The sequence below is a fragment of the Melanotaenia boesemani genome, chromosome 3, assembly GCF_017639745.1.
Source record: "Melanotaenia boesemani isolate fMelBoe1 chromosome 3, fMelBoe1.pri, whole genome shotgun sequence".
In the NCBI taxonomy this organism is placed as follows: domain Eukaryota; kingdom Metazoa; phylum Chordata; class Actinopteri; order Atheriniformes; family Melanotaeniidae; genus Melanotaenia; species Melanotaenia boesemani.
The window spans coordinates 7,743,140-7,762,218 of NC_055684.1; the positions used below are offsets into that span (position 1 = coordinate 7,743,140).

General features: G+C 40.4%; 1 protein-coding gene across 1 annotated transcript in view; it reads left to right on the plus strand.

Annotated features, from left to right (window-relative positions):
* The window catches only part of cadpsa (Ca2+-dependent activator protein for secretion a), a 163,217-nt gene that overhangs the window by 63,523 nt on the left and 80,615 nt on the right, over nt 1-19,079 (plus strand). Inside the window, exons 12-16 of the mRNA XM_041981494.1 lie at nt 6,029-6,165; nt 7,157-7,344; nt 16,683-16,784; nt 18,400-18,463; nt 18,949-19,072. Coding sequence (XP_041837428.1) covers nt 6,029-6,165; nt 7,157-7,344; nt 16,683-16,784; nt 18,400-18,463; nt 18,949-19,072 — 615 coding nt within the window. The remainder of the gene's footprint in view (nt 1-6,028; nt 6,166-7,156; nt 7,345-16,682; nt 16,785-18,399; nt 18,464-18,948; nt 19,073-19,079) is intronic.

The following is a 19,079-nucleotide window of genomic DNA, read 5'->3' on the forward strand; positions in this document are numbered from 1 at the left end:
TGTTATATACTGTAGAATAGTAGTGTAAGAAATAAAAATGAATAAACAAAAAGAAGGAAATGCTCTAGCATTAGTAGAAGTAAACTTATGAACGAGCTGTTTTTGACACAGCCCCTGGAGTCCCACTGGGTCTCTGCAGCTGGTAATTACCACGTTAAAAGTGCTAAGTCATGAATAATACAGTGTGTTTTCCACACAATTAAATCAGGCAGCAATCACTCAATGTTACCAAATAACTATGTGCTGGTTCACACCTGGAGCAGTGTAATGAATAATATGCCGTCATGTCACTCAGTTTCCGACCCCCAACCCAAATCCAGACAGGCTGCATTAAAACATCGACAATGACGACGGCAGCAGTGGAAGCTCCGCTCTGCTGAGATGTGAAACTCAGCTTCACAGTTTACTCTTCTTTACTGCACTCACAGTTTCATTTTTTTTTGACACAGCAACATTATACCTAAACTAAAACGCAACTCAAGTCAAATTTCTGAACTCTTTTTCTCCTTTTTCTAATATTCTTCATTAAGTGAATAAAAACTGGTTTCAAACTGAGAAGCCATTTTCTTCTACAACATATTTCTACACAACAAATATTTCACTGCTAACAAATTTGATCCAAATTGCTACAATTAATTCTGTAATTTCGCTGCCGAACTTCTGAGCAGGCAGTTACACGGTTAATTTGAAATAAATGAATAAATAAACAAGGAGAACATGCAAACATCTCAGTCTCAGCTGGAAGTTAAAACAGGAACCTCCTTGCTGTGAGTGACATGTTATGTTATCTCATTCATATTTTCATTATGTCCTCCTTTCTTCACCTCTTAAGTGATCTACTTTTGTCTTTTGTGCAGTCAGAGAACAAAATCAGCTTTTTTGTTTAAGGTTATTCATCATTATCTTGCATATCTTCTTAAATTTGTTCTGAAGTCGTACTTTATTTTGTACGTAAACCCAAAGATTCACCCACGTCTTCATGAACTGTGAAGCTGTTTGTTTCTTTCTTCTTAGACTGATGAACATCAATCTGTCCGTTAGGTGAAAGGACGTGCTAGCTGGCCATAATTAGCAGTAAACATCTGAGATGTGCACTGAAGCCTGTTTTTAGGTTTTTAGAATTAATGTTCATCTCTATTTACATACAAAACCTTCTACAGTTTGATGAGTAAATGGCCTCTGCTGTGTCCAGCTAAAAATGAGCTAAATTGGTTTTGTGAGGACAGTAGGTAAATAGTTCTGTAAATAACTGTAATGCCAATAACTAAACTGGCATTGTTTCAGTGCCAACATTTTTTCCCCTGAAAGCCAAGACATGAGCGAGTGATCTGCAGATGAGAAAAGACTCGGTCGCTGCTGAGCTGGTGTTGTTTCTAGTTTCTGTTACTAAAAAATCTGTTTTCTTGTTGTGGTTGGCCGTTATGTTGATGTATCTGTTGATCCTGGGATTGAAAGGTTTGAGCTGCTACATGTATTTTTACATAAAAAAAAGCATAAAGATGGTTTAGAGTTTTACTGGTTAATCTAAATCTAATGAGATTAAGCTCCATGAAAACATTTAATTTTCCAAAGTTCTTTATCACACTGCAGTGGTGAATGTTGAACAGAAACTAGGCTGTGGATATCTTCATGTCCATAAAAAGCAAGCCACATGGTAAATAGCCCCAAATGCTTTTGACCACTAAAGCCAGGATCAGGACATTGCCTGATGGTCCCCCTCCTCTGGATCTATAAATGAATATCAGCCATCAATCATTGTCAGGGCCATCCTTCTCCAGCCCAGGCGCGTGGGGTTGACTAATGTCACTGCATGTTACTGTCCAGCCTTCCTGCCTCCTCTCCTGCTCACTCACATCAAGCGGACCTGACAGGCCACCAGTTACAGACCAAAGGGGCACCACAATGTCACCTTTTTAGATTTTGGGGGGAGGGTGTTGGGGTGGGGAGCAGAGACTTGTTGAGGGGCTACAATAAGCTCCCAGCAGCTAGCTCTTTGTTTGGAGTGTTTGACTGACAGCCGGGGTATCTTCGATGGGCAGTGAAGAGGATGCTGGCTTCTGACTGCTGTGAAGCAACATCTAACCTTCATTCACATCCATCCAGCTTCGTTCTGTCTGTGTTAGAGTTCATCCAGCTGCATCGACAGCTGGATGAAGAAGCCGGAATATGTTAAGGAATATGCTATGTTTTTTTCAGCGGCTTCTGTCACTGTTAATTATACAACATGTTTATAGTGATTTTAAGAAACACACAAAAAGATAAAAGTCTTATGTTTAGTCTGTCACCTTGTGCCAGGGCCAGCCCAAACCTTTTGGAGACCTGAAGCAGCTGCCCCCCCCCCCCCCCCCCCCCCCCTTCCATTTCTTTATATGCAGTGCGATGTATCATTGTGGTATGCTGAATTTATATGTGAAAGTAAGAGAAAACATAAGCAAACATATATAGAGTAAAGATGTTTACCATTATTTTTTAGTTTTCTTCCTAAACGTTGGAAAAGAGATACAACAGTGTTCAAAACCTGCACTCTTCCACAGTAGCACAGTTCAACCCTTTGGGCTTACTTTTGATTTTACCTTTTTATATCACCTTAACAACGACTCCGACCTGACGTCAGTAACACGTACACACTGCACTTTGCAGTCTGCCAAGGTGACATACTTTGTTTTCCACATTTTACATCATTTTTTTCTTTCTTTTTTCATGAATTCTGCCTACTTTTTGCTTCAGATCCAGACAGAAATTTCTAATTTGTTCAATTTTCAAAAACAGACTGTTACATTGAGTCCGTTTACATGCACACCAAAACTCTGATCATAACCTGATTTCTGGATTTATCAGGTAATTCTACAGATATTTATATATGGAAAATATAAGTATTTAGTACAAACCAGAGCAGTTTGAAAAAAAATAAAAGATGAAAAAACTTAATTAAGACTCCAGCATGGTTACATACAACCCATCCATCAGCCTTCTTCAGGCTGGTTTCTCTGGCTGTTACAGAACAAGGTTGAAAGAATCTATGTTTTTCTGATTGTTTTTTAATAAAACTCACAGTTTCTGAATGTTTCCTCTGCAGCAGTAAAATATTGCTGCTGCACAGTCAGCTGTCAGAATCTGTAATCTTACAGCTCCGACTCAGACTCGTCCTGGTGTTGCCGTCTTGTACCTTGTTGACATTGACCACGCAGTAAAGCGGCATGTCAGAAGCACAGTAACAGCAGCTGCTGTCCTCTCCTGATTTCTGCCTCTAACACACTGGATGTCTTTTGCTAAGAAATCTTAGAGCAAATGAAAATAGTTTTAATTTTAAAAAAGATGTTTCTATGTCAGCTTTTACAGATTAAAATTGACCAGATATGAGTGAGGATGTGGATGAAAATGTACAGAATCCTTTTATTGCCAAACTAACCTATCAAACTATCAACAGATACCTTCTAACACCTGCTCCATGAGTCCAAACTAACAACTTTCATAAAGACCACATAACTAAATGTAAATCACTTTTCATTTGGAGTCATCCCATTTTACATCCCTAAATAAGAAAACCACGATACCTGGAACATGTATTCAAAATGAAAATAAATAAAACAAAGATAACACGATTTAAGTAAAAATTAACTTCATATTTTTACATTTTAAGCCTGTTACATAGAACTGTGTTCTTATTCATGAGGCCACAAGAAAAAATTTCATTTTGGTCCTTTCAGTTCTTTTCAGTTCATACTCTACTAGAAGCTTCTTTTCAATCCCAGAGCGAGAACTTGAACCCAGGTCCTCCAGACCCAGAACCATCTCTGTAACCACCAGGTGGGTGGTTACTGTCACATTGGTGGGGGGGTGGGGGTATTTTTTGGGGGGTCAATTTATATTTAACATGAAACTTCATCCATGGCAGAGCGAGGTTGGCGGTGGTGTCCGTGTCTTTAAATGCCATGTGTTGTTTACATTTTCGTACTTTCTCACCAGCTGCTCATTTAAACTACCCGTTCAACCTCGCAACAGGGGAAAGTGACAACTTTCTGCTTCCAGCTTTTCCAAGTTAACCAGGCCCCACTCCAAGATACGACCAACCACACAATACTAGAGCCCACGAGAAGAAAGTTCTGCTCGACTGATGTGTCGAGAAAAAGCCACATGAACTCCCAAACTAGGTCCACGAAAACTGTTCTCATGATTCCGAGAACAAGTTCTCACTTTCCGTGAACTATGTAACAGGCTTTATGCTGCTTGGTTCAGAAAAGGCTGGGATGGGGAAATTTTGACCATCTTGTAATGTTGCTGTTTCTTCCAACACAGAAAAAACACATGCTTCACATGTGGAACACATGAAAAGGTCGTCATGTGTATTACATGAGGATCACGAGTGATTCACATGGAAATGTTATCCAGATGTTGACTACACATGCTTCACATGTGGAACACATGAAAATATGGTAATGTGGATCACATGTGGTCCACGTGTGAAACTTGTTTATTCCAGATGTGATCCACATGAAAATGCTCTAAAAGCTGATGTTTGCACATGTGAAGCTTGTGTATTCTACATGTGGTTTTACTGCAAGGGTTCTCTCAACTTTTGGCCACCGAGCAGGGTTTGAATTACGGGGGAGCTAAGGGGAGCTCGGCTCCCCTGAAAGGCACAGGAGCTCCCCTAAAGACATACAGCTGATTCTTTGAGGGGGAGCCCTAACAAAAGTTCACTTTTATGTTACAGTTAACTTTTCAAAAAGGTTCCTGATGTGTCTTGAAAAGAACAACAATAATTTGTCTGCTTTGTGTTTCATTTTTTTATTTTATTAAGTCCTCCAAATGTGATCCGTTCTGTTTCCTTCAGCACCGTGGACTGCAGTGTTGTTTATATGTAGCGTGCTGTAAGCGTCCATACAAAAAAAAAAAAAAAAAAAAAAAAAAAAACACTTTACATGCTTTCTTTTGTGGTTGTTAAAAGAACTTTCCGCCCCCATTTGTGATTAAACCAGCTGCATACAGTAGCAGCAGAGGGTTTCTTTTGTAGTAACCTTATTTTTAACCGTGCTACGTGCACTAATATATATATATATGCACGTGCACATGATGTGCAAAGTCACGGTGCACGCCCGACAAAGTCTCCCCCAAAATAAGTAATTCGAGTCCTGCCACCCAGGATGATGAAAAAACAAACAATTTGAACATACATGAACATACATGAAGGTTTACAGCGTGGACTCTTTGATGCTTCTTTTAAAAATTAAACAGATTCTGTAATGCTGTCTCCCTAAGGACCCGGAAATTCAGCCACGCACACAGTGATAGATTCCAAAAATGTAATTTATTGGGACCGGGTAATGGAGGAGATGAGCAGGGTTTGGTCCAGTAGGAAGTGGTGGCAACTTCCTCAGGTAATGCAGGGTACAATATCCTGAAAGGACTCCAGAAACAATCAGGAGGATCCACAATCCAAATGAGCAGAGAATTAAGAAGTCAAGAGTCATAAACAGGGGTAAGAGGCAGACTACTTAGCTGGGACAGGCGAATATCCGGGGTCGTTCCAAAATGGGTCAAAATCCAGGAGAGCACAAGGCAGGAGCAGTCCGACGGGATGAGGCAAGAGAAGTCCAAGGGCCGTAACTGGGTCAAACACAGGAATCTGGAAACAAGAGTAAATGCTGGACATCAACAAGGGAAAACAATGCTGACCATCTGGCAGGGAAGCAAGGACTGGAGTGAGCTTAAGTCGGGAGGGGAGCAGGTGAAGAGAGTGAGCAATCAGGATTGCCACAGGTGGAGCAGATGAGCGTGATGAGGGACTGGAGGCCCAGCAGAGCAGCAACCATGACAGTTTCTTTAATTTCGCCTCGTAAACAAAGACGACTTTTAGAAAACGAATGTACATTAACAAACAACTTGTTAGTTTTTATTTTTCATTAAAGGATTGTGAGATGAAAGCAAAATGTTTTCATTTCCTTCTGCTCATCTCTGATGTTTGCTCTCTCTGTCTCCCTTTTTGTCCATCTCCTCATCGGATGTGTTTCTCCTTAACCATGACCAGATGCTGATCGAGCCCAAAAACACGGCATGGACGACTTTATTTCGGCTAATCCCTGCAACTTCGACCATGCTTCCCTGTTCGAACTGCTGCAGCGCCTCACCTTAGACCACAGACTGAACGACTCCTACTCCTGCTTGGTGAGGAAAAAATGTGACATCAATGCTGATGCACAAATGATCAAAGGTTGCTGAAAATGTAGTTTTAAATCCTGTCTGCATATTTTCTTTCTGTGAGGAGTTATTAATGTATTAATAAAACATTAGGTTACCCCTAAACCCTGACCATATTGCCATAAGTAAATCACAATTTGCCGCACAATGATATGGTTCATATTCATGTTCTTGCTGTCTAGGGACATCTGGGGACCTCAGAGAATGGGTTATGGGAGATATTGTGTCTGTTATACCTGTGTAAATTGCTATATTTTTCCCCAGTCTGGCAGAGGACAACACCATGCTAACAACGATTCCATGAAGACAGATGTCATTGATCACCTTCAGTAACTAAGTGGCCTAAAATACACTTTCAGGCTTGTTTTACAATCCCATTTCTAAAATGTTGGGACACTGTGTAAAATGTAAATAAAAACTGAATGCAAACAACCCCCAGCAGAAATATCAGAAATATCAGACGTTGAAACTGAGACATTTTACATTTTATTGGAAAATATTGGCTCATTTTGAATCTGATGGCCGCGTCGCATCTCTAAAAAGTAGGAAAAGGGCAAGCAAAATACTGGAAAAGTAACTGGTACTGATTTAAAACAACTAGAGGAGCATTTGACAGCTAATTGGGTTAATTGGCAGCAGGTTAGTAAAATGATTGGGTACAAAAAGAGATGGACAAATCTGAGACAAACTGGGTCTAAAAATTGTGGAACAATTGCAGAAAAAGGTTCCTCAACATAAAATTGTGAAGACTTTGAAGACCACACCATCTAAACCCCCACCTAAACCTCCTTTTATCCTGATCAATGAGTCCATGTTTAGCTCAGTCCTGGCAGACAGCTTGCTATCATCCACCAAGAGGAGGGGCTGATCATTATTCCACTCTTTGTGGTGGTTTGACTGAGAAATAATATCATCAAAAGCTTCAGAGAATCAGGAGGAATCTCTGTGTTTCCTACAGGGCTGGTTCAGTCCTGGTCAGGTGTTTGTCTTGGATGAGTACTGTGCTCGTTACGGTGTTCGAGGCTGCCATCGACATTTATGCTACCTGAGCGATCTGCTGGAGAGGGCCGAGAACGGAGCCATGATCGACCCCACCCTGCTTCACTACAGCTTCGCCTTCTGTGCTTCCCATGTCTACGGAAACAGGTAGAAATCAAACTGCATCCAAGTCACGTCCACTTTCGTATGAAACTTACAACTAAGCTTAAGTCTTTTATTTAATTTTTTTTTGTTTCTATTTACTTTTTTGTGACTTTTTAATTTTGCTTTTACTTTTTGGTTGCACCTTGACTTCTGTTCTTCCTGTCCTTTTTATTTTATTTCCACCTTACCTTAATTCCAAAATAACCTTTCACCCACTCTGTGGTGTGATCAGGATCATGTGATATAAGATGGATCTGTACACGGTAAATCAGCCTCTGTGAAGTTGCCCAGTTGAGGAGAAATTCTGATATCCTTGCTGTTTAAAGTTAGGTTGAACTTGATCGTCAGTCAAATGGCGACCAAAACTATTCTTCGAAAGGCTCAAAGGTTCACGTTTAAAGAAACAAAGAAACATCTAAATCATGTATAAAAACACAATGAAAGGTACAAAAAGAAGGAAAAAAGAAGAAGAGCATGATGGTGAGCCTGCTTCATATTGTTCAGGATGAGTACAGCCGAGGGAATGAAGTTCAAGTTTAAGTTTATTTATGTAGCACATTTACTGCAACCCCCAGATGCCCAAAGTGCTGAACAATAAAACAACTATAACATAAAACACTACACAGTAAAAACAATGAAAGGAGGAGTAGATTGGATGGGAGGTTCCTCAGTCATCAGGGTGTCTTTCCTGGTTTCAAAGCGGCGGTTCCGTTCAGACGGGTGTTCGGTTTGAGCTGATAATTTTACTGGTTTGTCTGTAATCCAGATCCGACTTCACCAATGTTGTGATCTGTCTTGTTCCAAAGCAATCACACTTTGGACTCAGATATCAGAATCAGAAATACTTTATTAATCCCTTTGGAAATTCCTCAGGGAAATTTGTGATATGGCAGGCATCGTTTGATAGTTCCGTCTCCTCTTAAGCCTCCTCCATATCCCTCCTCTTTTTCTTCATATCCACCTTCTTTTGTTCCCTCGTCAGAACTCCAGCGAAGTTTCAGTGTAAATAAATATCTCTGCTGGCTCCGGTTGAGTGTAGCACAGCTCCAACCAGTAATCCCTTGAGTAGGATAGTCTACCGGCCTAGCGTTGAATGGCTTTCATGAACAAAGTTGCCACAAACAAGTGATCACGATACACAGAAAACACTAGATCTGATGACACTGAGTTTTCGATCAGTCAAAGGAAACATACATAAAAACAAAAAGACGTGAAATAATAAATGTGAACCGTGTCAGGAGTCACTCTCTTTGCAAAAGACCAGCCCCGTGCCTGTCACCAAAGCCTCCTCTTATCCAGATCAATGAGTCCATGTTTGGCTCAGTCCTGGCAGACAGCTTGATGTAATCTAATAAAAGGAGGTAGCTGATCATTATTCCACTCTTTGTGATGGTTTGGCTGAGGTTCAGCCTAAACAACGGAGCATCTCCTTGACAGATGTTGCACTTGATGGTAACTTGTGTAGCTGGCTTTGATTATTGCAAGATTTTAAGAGAAGTAGAGCGGATAACATTTGGTCAAGATGACTCACTGAAGTTCAAACTGAGCATCGGAATGAGGAAGAAGGGGGATTTAAGTGACTTTGAACGTGGCATGGATGCTGTTGTTTTTAATTTGAACATTTTGCCTGCATGAAACTGGCGCTTTGGGAGACTGAAAACACAAGCTTTTGAAAACAGGTCCCACAATGAAAAAAAAGGTTTTCAAAATCTGTTATATATTAAAAAAAAAAAAAACTTACTTAGTGAGCCAGACTTTGAGCAAATGAATTTCCTGGTAACCTTGATTTTTCCTGCACTCTTTCATAATTTAAGCTTGTCTGAGATAGCACCATAGAGCAGATGATTCGCCCCTATTAGAAAAAAAAAATGCTTCATGTTAATGGTCATTTAACCATGGTTTTATCAGAGGAAAGGACTCAACCAGAATGCATGGATCAAAATTTCTGAGGAATGCTTTTAACACCTTGTTAAATAGGGATGCATTCACACTGGCACTGTTTGGTCTGCTTTAAACAAACCCTGGTCAGCTTCCACAGGTAGTGTGGTTCGTTTGGAGCAGTGTAAACATTCTTGCTCTGCTGCAGACCAAACAACAGATTCTGGTGAAAACTGCATCAGGTTTGAACACCAAGGTAAAAACAGAAACCAGACTGCAGAAATTTATAGTTGCTCCATTGTTTACTTACGGTGAACAAGCTTTTTTTGGTTCTGGCCAATCAAAGACCCAGATTTTCTTTTTCTTTCTTCTTGGTCAGTGGTGATTTCGGGGCATATTGCCCCTAGTGAGCAGTTGTTATAGCTGCGTGACATGGTTGAGGTGGCTTGGTCAGCTTCAGTAAAGTGCAGTGTGAAACTCAGTGTGAAGTTTCTCAGCATTCCCTGCCCAATCAAACTGAGTCCCCTGAACTATACTGGTGTGAATGCAGCCCATGGCAACATGAATTAAGACTGTTCTGAAGGGAAAAGGTAGTCCAACTCTATCAACGGTGGAACTGATATGTATTTCATTAATTAAACTCACTCTGCTGTGTTGCCTTGTGGATTGCTTGTTTGCTACCTTAAACTAGAGCCCCAGGCTTGAAACATTTATGTTTGGAAGAAATATTGCTTTAAATCCTGATAAAATGTTGGGAGTAGATAAAATATTTTCATGTAATGACTCCTCAGAAAGTCTTCTGTCACTTTCACTTTCGGATCAAATGGTGTCATTTTCTGAAGCGTCTTTGCTCTGTGACACAGGAATCATCTGGCCTTTCAGTACGAACCCCGTTATCTAAGTTGCACTTACTTACCTCACGTCTGATCTGCTGTGATGTACTCACACATCAAATCTGTCAACGTCACAGTCAACCATCTGAGGATGAAGTAACAAAGATAGACGAGGGCCACTCCAGTGCTGAGAGCAGAGGTCAGGGAAAGCTGTCTGTCAGGACCCCCGTCACCACCTCCCCCTCACCCCTCCAACTTACCCTGTCCTCCGTCTATTTATCTATCCATCCTTTGCTCTGCCCTGCTGGACACAGTGATGGAGGGTGGAGGCTCTCTGATCAGCATGGACAGATGGACAACACTGAAAGACACAATATGATCTAAACTGAAAGTTGTGTAGGAAAAAATGTTGAGTTTAAACTGATAACAGGTTCCTTGAAAATCCATATCCAAATCTCTTTTTTAAATTAAATCCAAAAAAGATTGAGCTCTGTGTCGACCCAAGTCCCCGTCCACGAGCATCAAGCAGGGCCTGCTCTGCCAGGCTGGCCACTCTGCCTGGAGCTCCACACATGACAGGTTGACAAGTTGTCAGGCGTGACGGGCCGACGTCTCTGCTGCCGATGCTGCTGCTCGTGCTTCTGTGCACTCACCTCATCCAAATCACCCGCCCACTCACCCAAACAAACATACACACAAACGCACAAAACAGTGCACGCCTGCATCCTAAAGATCTGCAGGCCTGGAGGGGTTTGCACACCAAGCTGGACTCGAATGTCCACTGGCCGTACCAAGTCTCAGGACTGACTTTCTGACCAGCTAAATATGGACTCCATTCACATTTGCTGCGTGTCAAGAATTAAATAAACGGAAAATCAAATTGAATATAAAAATAAATGGTTTTTATTGCTGTAACTGAGCAAAAAAAAATATTTATTTATGAATTTCAAATCTTTAACCCTTAAACCGCCAAGCTGTTTTTGCTATTTTATTTATTTATTTTATGTAAGACTACACATAGAAGCTCAACCCTTTTAATTTCAGTCAGCATCCAGACATTATTTTTTCAGGACAGACTCTGTTGTCAGGTTATAAGGGTTAAAATGATGGATCAAATGTACCAATAGACATAGCTCCATAAAGACAAACCTAAACAATTTAACATAATTTATTACTAACTGTACTTTGTATAAATAACACACAGGTCATCAGTGACCAAGCATTTTCTCTTCTGCATATTATTCTCTCAAGTCTTGGTTTTCAGGAGAAAAAATATTGTCACTGAAACAAACACACAACAGAAACTATTTACATATTTATACTTTTCCCTCCAGCTGTTTTTTTTTTTTTTACTATTTAAAGTTATTTATGCTACTGTTTACCTTCTATCCTCACAAACCCTACTCCAACTCTGATGTTTTTTGACCGCATCTTCTTGGCTTTATTCCAGCCATAAAGGAGCTTTTATTTGTTTGTTTTTTTCCGACACACATAGAACTTTCTGCTCACTGGTTGACCTTTGGCTGCTTCTGATTGGACATTACCATCAATTTAAGCTCTGATTTGTTACAAGTTTGAAAGCAAATGACTTCATCATCATTTCTGGGTCAAAATAGAAGTCTCTTAGCAAGATAGTAGTGATAGTGATATTTTTTATATTATGAAAATGTGATAAACAATGTTTTTGCATCATGTGTTGGACTGGAAACCTCTCCGTCTATGAGGAGGCTGTACTCAATACAACATTTATCCTGAATACGAGTTATTACCTTCTTGTATGAACCGTTTTAAAATTAATTCTTTGCCCATTTCTATCAACATTTTTAATCATTTTAAATGGTGTCTTTTATGGACTGTGCAACGTCTCTTGTGGGGATGTGGGTGTCATGCCATAGCATCTTGTTTTTCTGATCTTTTAATTTTCATTGGAAATTAAATATATGGGAATTGTGCAATATATTAATTTCCACTGCGTGGCTGATGGTTGTATGTAGATTACAGTGGTTTATTATTGTGTTGCATGGTGTATTTGTGTTGTCAAGGCAGCTAATGTAACAACACTTCCAAGTCCAGGACGAATTTCACAATTGGACAGTGAAATGTTGCATGGTGTCGAATCATATTGTATCGCATTGTATCGATCAGTCAATGAGGATTTAACATATCTCTGAATAAACACTGCATTTGAGACTGGATTATAAATCTCCTGGACGGGATATGAATTCTTGGAAAACTTCCATAGATCACCTAAAGGGTAAGCTGTCCGTCACAATTTTCCCCACAGAGTTACACACTACCGTTCTTGAGAAACTGTTGACGATATAAGCAGTAGCATTCGGGGGCGCCAGAGATCTAGTGGAGTTTAAAGGTTAATACAGATGATATGCAAGAAAATATTTCAGGAAGGCATCAGCTGTTGTTGATGATGGACACCTCTGCCAATGGTCAGAGTCACGAGAATTGGAGGAGAGCCGCCAAATTCACCATAGAAATATGAGGGGGATTCAGAAAGAATAAAGCCCAACACAGCATGTCATAGGAGGAGTGAGTATTTCACTATAAAACATCCTTCTTCATGGAAACTTCATGGTTCATTTCAAACAAAGGCATGGGAGAACACAGTAGCAGAGTTTTTTAGAGCTGGAATTAAACTTTTCACCAGAAAACGGCAGAAGTAAGACATGATTTCTAATTCTAGTCAAGGAGAGGTTAACCCATAGATAACCAACATACGGAGGAGGGAAACATGCAAACTCCACCCAGAATCAGATGAGATTAAGGCCGGGTATCTTCTTTTTGTTAGGTAATGGTGGTAACCACCACTGTGTAGCCTACTATTCTACATCATGTAAAATAAAAGCTTACCTCTCCTGTAGATAGCTGCGGCCTACCCTGACTCGGCAGTGATGGTACAGTCCTGCAACTAACGTTAATACAGGAACACCAACTCAAAAAGGTCTCTTCAAAACTAAACAAAGACAATTATCTGTTGGTAAAGTGATCTAAAGTTATTCAAACTCAGTTTTTCATGCTTAGTTTTAATTTTTCTTTCTTTTTTTTTTTATTCAGACAGAACTGACTATGAGTATCCAGAAAAGGACATAAATGTAATTTACTGTTGAAGCTGCATTTCTGGTGCTCAAACTGAAAAAAAGAAGATTATGTTTAAAGTGTTGCTGGCTCGTCATTGTGCTTGTCACTGATGGCTCATTTGCTTCTTGTCATCGTTGGAGCTGAGAGGTCATCAGGGCAACAAACACAAGGAAGCTGCCAAGGAATAACATGCTGCTGGAAGAGGAAGATGAAGGAAACAAAGAGCCCTGCAGGACTTAATTAGTGTGAAAATTCCTTCTTTAATTTCTGTCACAGTGACAATGATGAGATTTCTTTTTTTCTTTTTTATCCCTGATGCCAGATTCTCTTTAGGTTTTGTGTTAGTGACACAAACTAAAATAACCTGCAAACTCAAGCAAAATCAGGCTAAAATAAATCAAAACCTCACTGGGTATCACCCATTTTTATTTTCCAACCAGCCTGTGATAAGGTCCCAGACATTTTATTATGTTTTCTGTTCTTATTTTTCTTCTCCAGTCTGATTTAATTAGTAAAAACAACCTCCTACTTGTAACTAACACATTCTGTTTGCTCCGAATTAAATCAGAAAATCACATATTTGATGTTTAAGGAAGCTTGCTGCATAAATAGTTTGGGAGGTGGAGGTATGTCGCCTACTCGGCTTTCTGCTAGCGTCTGCTCAGATGTGCATGAAAACTGTGGGAGGTCTGGATGAAGCAAACGGGTATCTCTAGTCTAACACGGCATCCTGCAGGAGGCACGTTCACCCCCAACACACACCCAGTTTCTCATTGTCCACTGAAATGACATGTCAGTAAAAGAGGGGGGCGGGGGGGTTGTCATGTCCCTTGCTTCACATCATATTGTCATGGCCAACAGTTCAACGCCTCCTCTGTCACATGCACTCTGCTCACACTCCACTCAGACCCAACCATGTCACAAATGATAAACACAATAAACACACAAACACATTTAGAATATCTTGTAAAGCTCTAATTTCTGGATGCACTCAATTTAACTAACACCTCCATTGCATAAATACACTGTTTGATATCAATTTGAACTGAATTCATGTTGTCATTGTGTATCTGTGTGTGTTTGAAGGTGCAGGGATGTATTTCAGAGAGCAGATGTTCTTATTTTTGCCTCGTCTGTTTAACGTGCTGCATATAACTCATGGAGACGTTCGTATGTGTTCAGACCTGAACAATGTCAGCTAATACACCCAGATCTTTAATACACATCAAGAAAAAGCCATATTACCAGTTTATTAACAGTTCTGATTCAGGGTAGGAAGATGGCTTATTCTATCTTTATATCTTTCTTATTTATTAGATCTGAGTTCAGTTTGTTTGATGAGATGAGTCAGTTCGTGTGGAAATGTACACGTATGTACATTCAAAATAACTTCTAGTTAGACTGATCATAATGTGAAATACATTATATATATATATATATATGTGTGTGTGTGTATATACACATATATATATATATGTGTGTATATACACATATATATATGTGTATATATATACATATGTATATTTATATATATGTATATATATATATATATATATATATCAAAATAAAAAAAATTAATTAAAGAGAAAAATGTGGAGTTTTTTTTACTTAGGCAGCTTATTGAAAAGCACATTCCATGCACAGGATAATTCAAAGTGCTGACATGAAACATTAAAAGCATTACAGATATGAAGAAATAGTAAAATTCAGCAACAAATAGCAAGAATCACAATAAAAATCAAAAATTACATTAAAATGATTAAAAAATTAAGTTAAAAAGCTACCATGCAGATTTCATGCATAGACGCACGTGGAAAGAAATGTTGTGTAACAGCTAAATGCTGTTTCTCCATGTTTAGTCTGGACTCTGGTCTGGACTAGTCCAGGCCAGAGTCTTTGGATCTAAGAGCTCTTCTAGGTTTTCATTCTCTGAACATATCACAGATGTATTCTGGGACTAAACCGGTCTGGGATTTGTAAACAATCAGAAGGGTTTTAAAATCCAGAAGCCAGTGTAAAGATTTCAAAAACTGGTGTGTTGTGTTCAGATCTCTTAGTCCTGGTTAAAACTCTAGCAGCAGTGTTTGGATGAGCTGCAGATGTTTAATGCTCTTTTTTTAAATTATTATTATAAGTTATTTTGTTGTTAATTTTCTGTTCCGACCCAACTGAAGATCAGATTGTGCTGAACTAGTTAGTTTGACTTCTCTGCTTTAATATTTGTGTTGTTTTTTTCTTTTTATTCTCCTTATTATGGCACATTGCACACTTCCCAGTGTTGGGATGTCTAAAATACATCAAACTTGTGTTTTTAAATCTGCTAAAATTGTTACTTTTTAAACTTTATGCTGCTTTTGGGATGAAAAGTGCTTTATAAACTAAATGTAACGTAAAACACTTCCCAGAATTCAGCGACGATGCCACTCTACTTAGAGGACACATTTGTGTCATGTGTTGAGGAGGAAGTTGAACCCAAATGCAGGACTGAGAGGCAGGAAGCAGACAAAACAAAGTTTTTATTTTAAGAACAGACCTTGAAACAAACACGTCTGACAAACACTGACTGAAACCAGGGCTTATTTAACAGGAAGACAGCGACATAAAATTAAAACCAGGTTCTTTAATGAACAGGAAATAAAACAGAATGCAACACACCAGGGGGAGGAACTACAAAATAAAACAGAAAAGGGAACTCAAAATAACAAGACTAAAAGAACCTCAACCCCAAATTCACAGACCATGACACATTTGGGGCTTTTGGCTCATATGGCTCATATGGCTCAGTTATGGCGCTGGCAAGAGTCTTGTGGGCAACATGTATGTCAGATGCCAGCCTGGATGTGGGTTTGGGAAGTGTCTTGTAAGCCACACATGGTCCAGATAGAAGTTGTTGGCTTGGATATGGGTTACAGTAAGTGTTGTGTGGGCCCGAAGTGGTCTAAATATGAGGCGCTAGCCTGAATACAAATTACAGCAATTTCCTTGTAGGCCACATGGAGTGGTCATGTGACTGATTTTTTATGGGCCAAACAAAACTGCAGATGTGCCGACATGTTCTCACATTTTCTGACATATTTCCAAGAAAGAAATACTTTTCATCTGAGTATATATTTCTTCCTCTCCAGTCATGCTGTGCACATGCAGGTAAGAACTGATTACAGGGAAACTCCTCTCTGTAACAATCAAACATTCAGGATAAGAATCAGCTTGTAGCTAACTGGAGATCATTTGGGATCACACCTCAGAATAAAATACAGATTGAATTTTCCATCAACAATGCATGTATGAATTTTCTGTTCAGCTATTAAACATTTTGACATTATCAATTCATTTTAGAGAGCACTATAGTTGCTTTGCTCAAAGAAAATAAGCATGTACGGCGAGGTGTTGTACTCCCACTGATGCTGAGCTGGGGCTCAGGATCAGTTTCAATAAGCTCTGAATAATACTGGCTATTGGGGGAGAGAATTTGCTTGTTTAGCTTTTGGACCTCAAAGTGAAATGTTGGTTACAACATCCAATGCCTCTGTCTTTCAGGCCTGATGGTATTGGTACAGTAACGGTGGAGGAGAAGGAGCGCTTTGAGGAGATCAAGGAGAGGCTTCGGGTGCTGCTAGAAAACCAGATTACACACTTCAGGTAGGAGTTAAACACACACTCTGTGTGTGAAGGTCCTGCTAAACTGAACTGTAATGGGTTCGACACACGGGAGGCGACAGCGCTCTTTCATTCATTTCCTAGGGCACTTTCATGATTAGGCAAGAATCACTGCCCTCCTCCAGCCGAGCGACAGGCAACTTTCGTGCACGTGAAATGTAGTGCTTGTTCATGTAGAAGTGCACACTGGGCTTGCAACGCAACATGAAAATAGAAAAATTTTCAATTTTTGTCGCTGTCGCATGGCACTACAACCAACCAGTTTCTTTGACTGACCAATGAGCTGACAGCAGGCTAGATAGCACAGTCTGCAAACACTTTCCACATGGAAGAAAAGGTCCATTTATCTGTCTAACTTTCCCATACTTTCCCATACTTCACGTAATGATTATAGATTATATAGATTATATGTAAATAAAAAGGCAGCCGCGTGGTGCCAAGGGGAATTTGTCTGAACATTGGTACTGAATTTATCTGGATCAGCCTTGAGGTCCACCATCACATGATGATATTCGCAATGCTGTTTTCTTGTCTTTAAATTGGGATGAATCCAGGGTTATTTTTCTCTTTTGTGCAGTAGAGTCAACACAAGATTTATGTCATTTTGAGCAAAATCCCCTGAGGCTTGACAGACTGACTGCTTTTAAATTGTCAAAATTCCCTCCAATATCATAACCAATAAAATTTCTTGGAGAAAAGCGATCGGATAGCACAATCGGATAGCGAGGTCCAAGAGCACAAACTGAGAGCACAGTCCGAGAGCGCGGTCCGAGAGCACGAACCAAGGGCGTGGTCTGAGGGCGCGGTCTGAGGGTGCGGTCCAAGAGCGCGGTCTGAGAGCACAAACCAAGAGTGCGGTCCAAGAACACAACCAAGAGCGCCGTCTGAGAGCACAAACCAAGAGCGCAGTCTGAGGGCACGGTCTGAGGGCGCGCTCCGAGAGCACGGTCCGAGAGCACGAACCGAAAGCGCGGACCGAGAGCGCTGTTTGAGAGCATGAACCAAGAGAGCGGTCCAAGAGCACGAACCAAGAGCACAAACCAAAAGCGCGGTCTGAGGGTGCGGTCCGAGAGCGCGGTCCGAGAACGCGGTCCGAGAACGCAGTCCAAGAGCGTGGTCTTAGAGCGCGGTCCGAGAGCACAAACCGAGAGCGCAGTCTGAGAGAGCAGTCCGAGAGCGCGCTCCGAGAGCACGGTCCGAGAGCACGGTCCGAGAGCACGAACTGAAAGCGCTGACCGAGAGCGCTGTTCGAGAGCATGAACCGAGAGAGCGGTCCAAGAGCACAAACCAAAAGCGCGTTCTGAGGGCGCGGTCCGAGAACGAGGTCCAAGAGCGTGGTCCGAGAGCGCAAACCAAGAGCATGATCCAAGAGCTTGCTCCAAGAGAGTGCTCCAAGAGCGTGCTCCAAGAGTGTGGTCCGAGAGAGCGGTTCAAGCTCGGGATCAACGATGCTGCCACCTTCACTGCTGCATGTCATATCTGGTGCACTGGGTGTCACCTGGGAGACAATGAGTTCCACCTGTCGCTGTTATTCCCCACCCCCCCTGTGTTGAGCTGTTTAAGGTGAAAGTGAAAATGAATTATTTTACCTCCTCAGATACTGTTTTCCATTTGGACGGCCAGAAGGAGCACTGAAAGCAACGCTGTCCTTACTGGAAAGGGTAAGTTATAATTTGACACTAATATAACATGCAGTATTATATGTATACAATATTTTTACATTCCTAAACTATAAGAAATACTTTTTTGTTTACACTCAGGTTCAATGATAATTGTTTTTACCACAGCTTATTTATTCATGTTCTGCCATTGCTGTGCTAACATTAATGCTTGTGTGTTGTGCTTGCATGAGATAGCAGGGAATTATGTGACTTATATGTGCTATATTTACACTGTATAGATTACATTAATACCTGCCAGATCAGTACTCTTAACCTAGTTGGTTAAGTAATCAAACTGTCATTAACTGTGGACGTTAACAGCTTATATTAATGAGAATTAGAATTTTTTTTTCCCTATATTAATAACTTATGTAGTTATGATGATACAAGGGGAAAACAGAGTACATGCAATGAAGTCTTGTATCCACTACACAAACATGCCAAACAAAGAAAACACCGCTGACCATCTCGTTGTGTCTGGTCAGGTTCTGATGAGGGATATTGTAACCCCAGTCCCACAAGAGGAAGTTAAATCCGTGATAAGGAAATGTCTTGAACAGGCAGCTCTGATCAACTACCAGCGCCTGTCAGAGTATGCAAAACTGGAAGGTAAGGT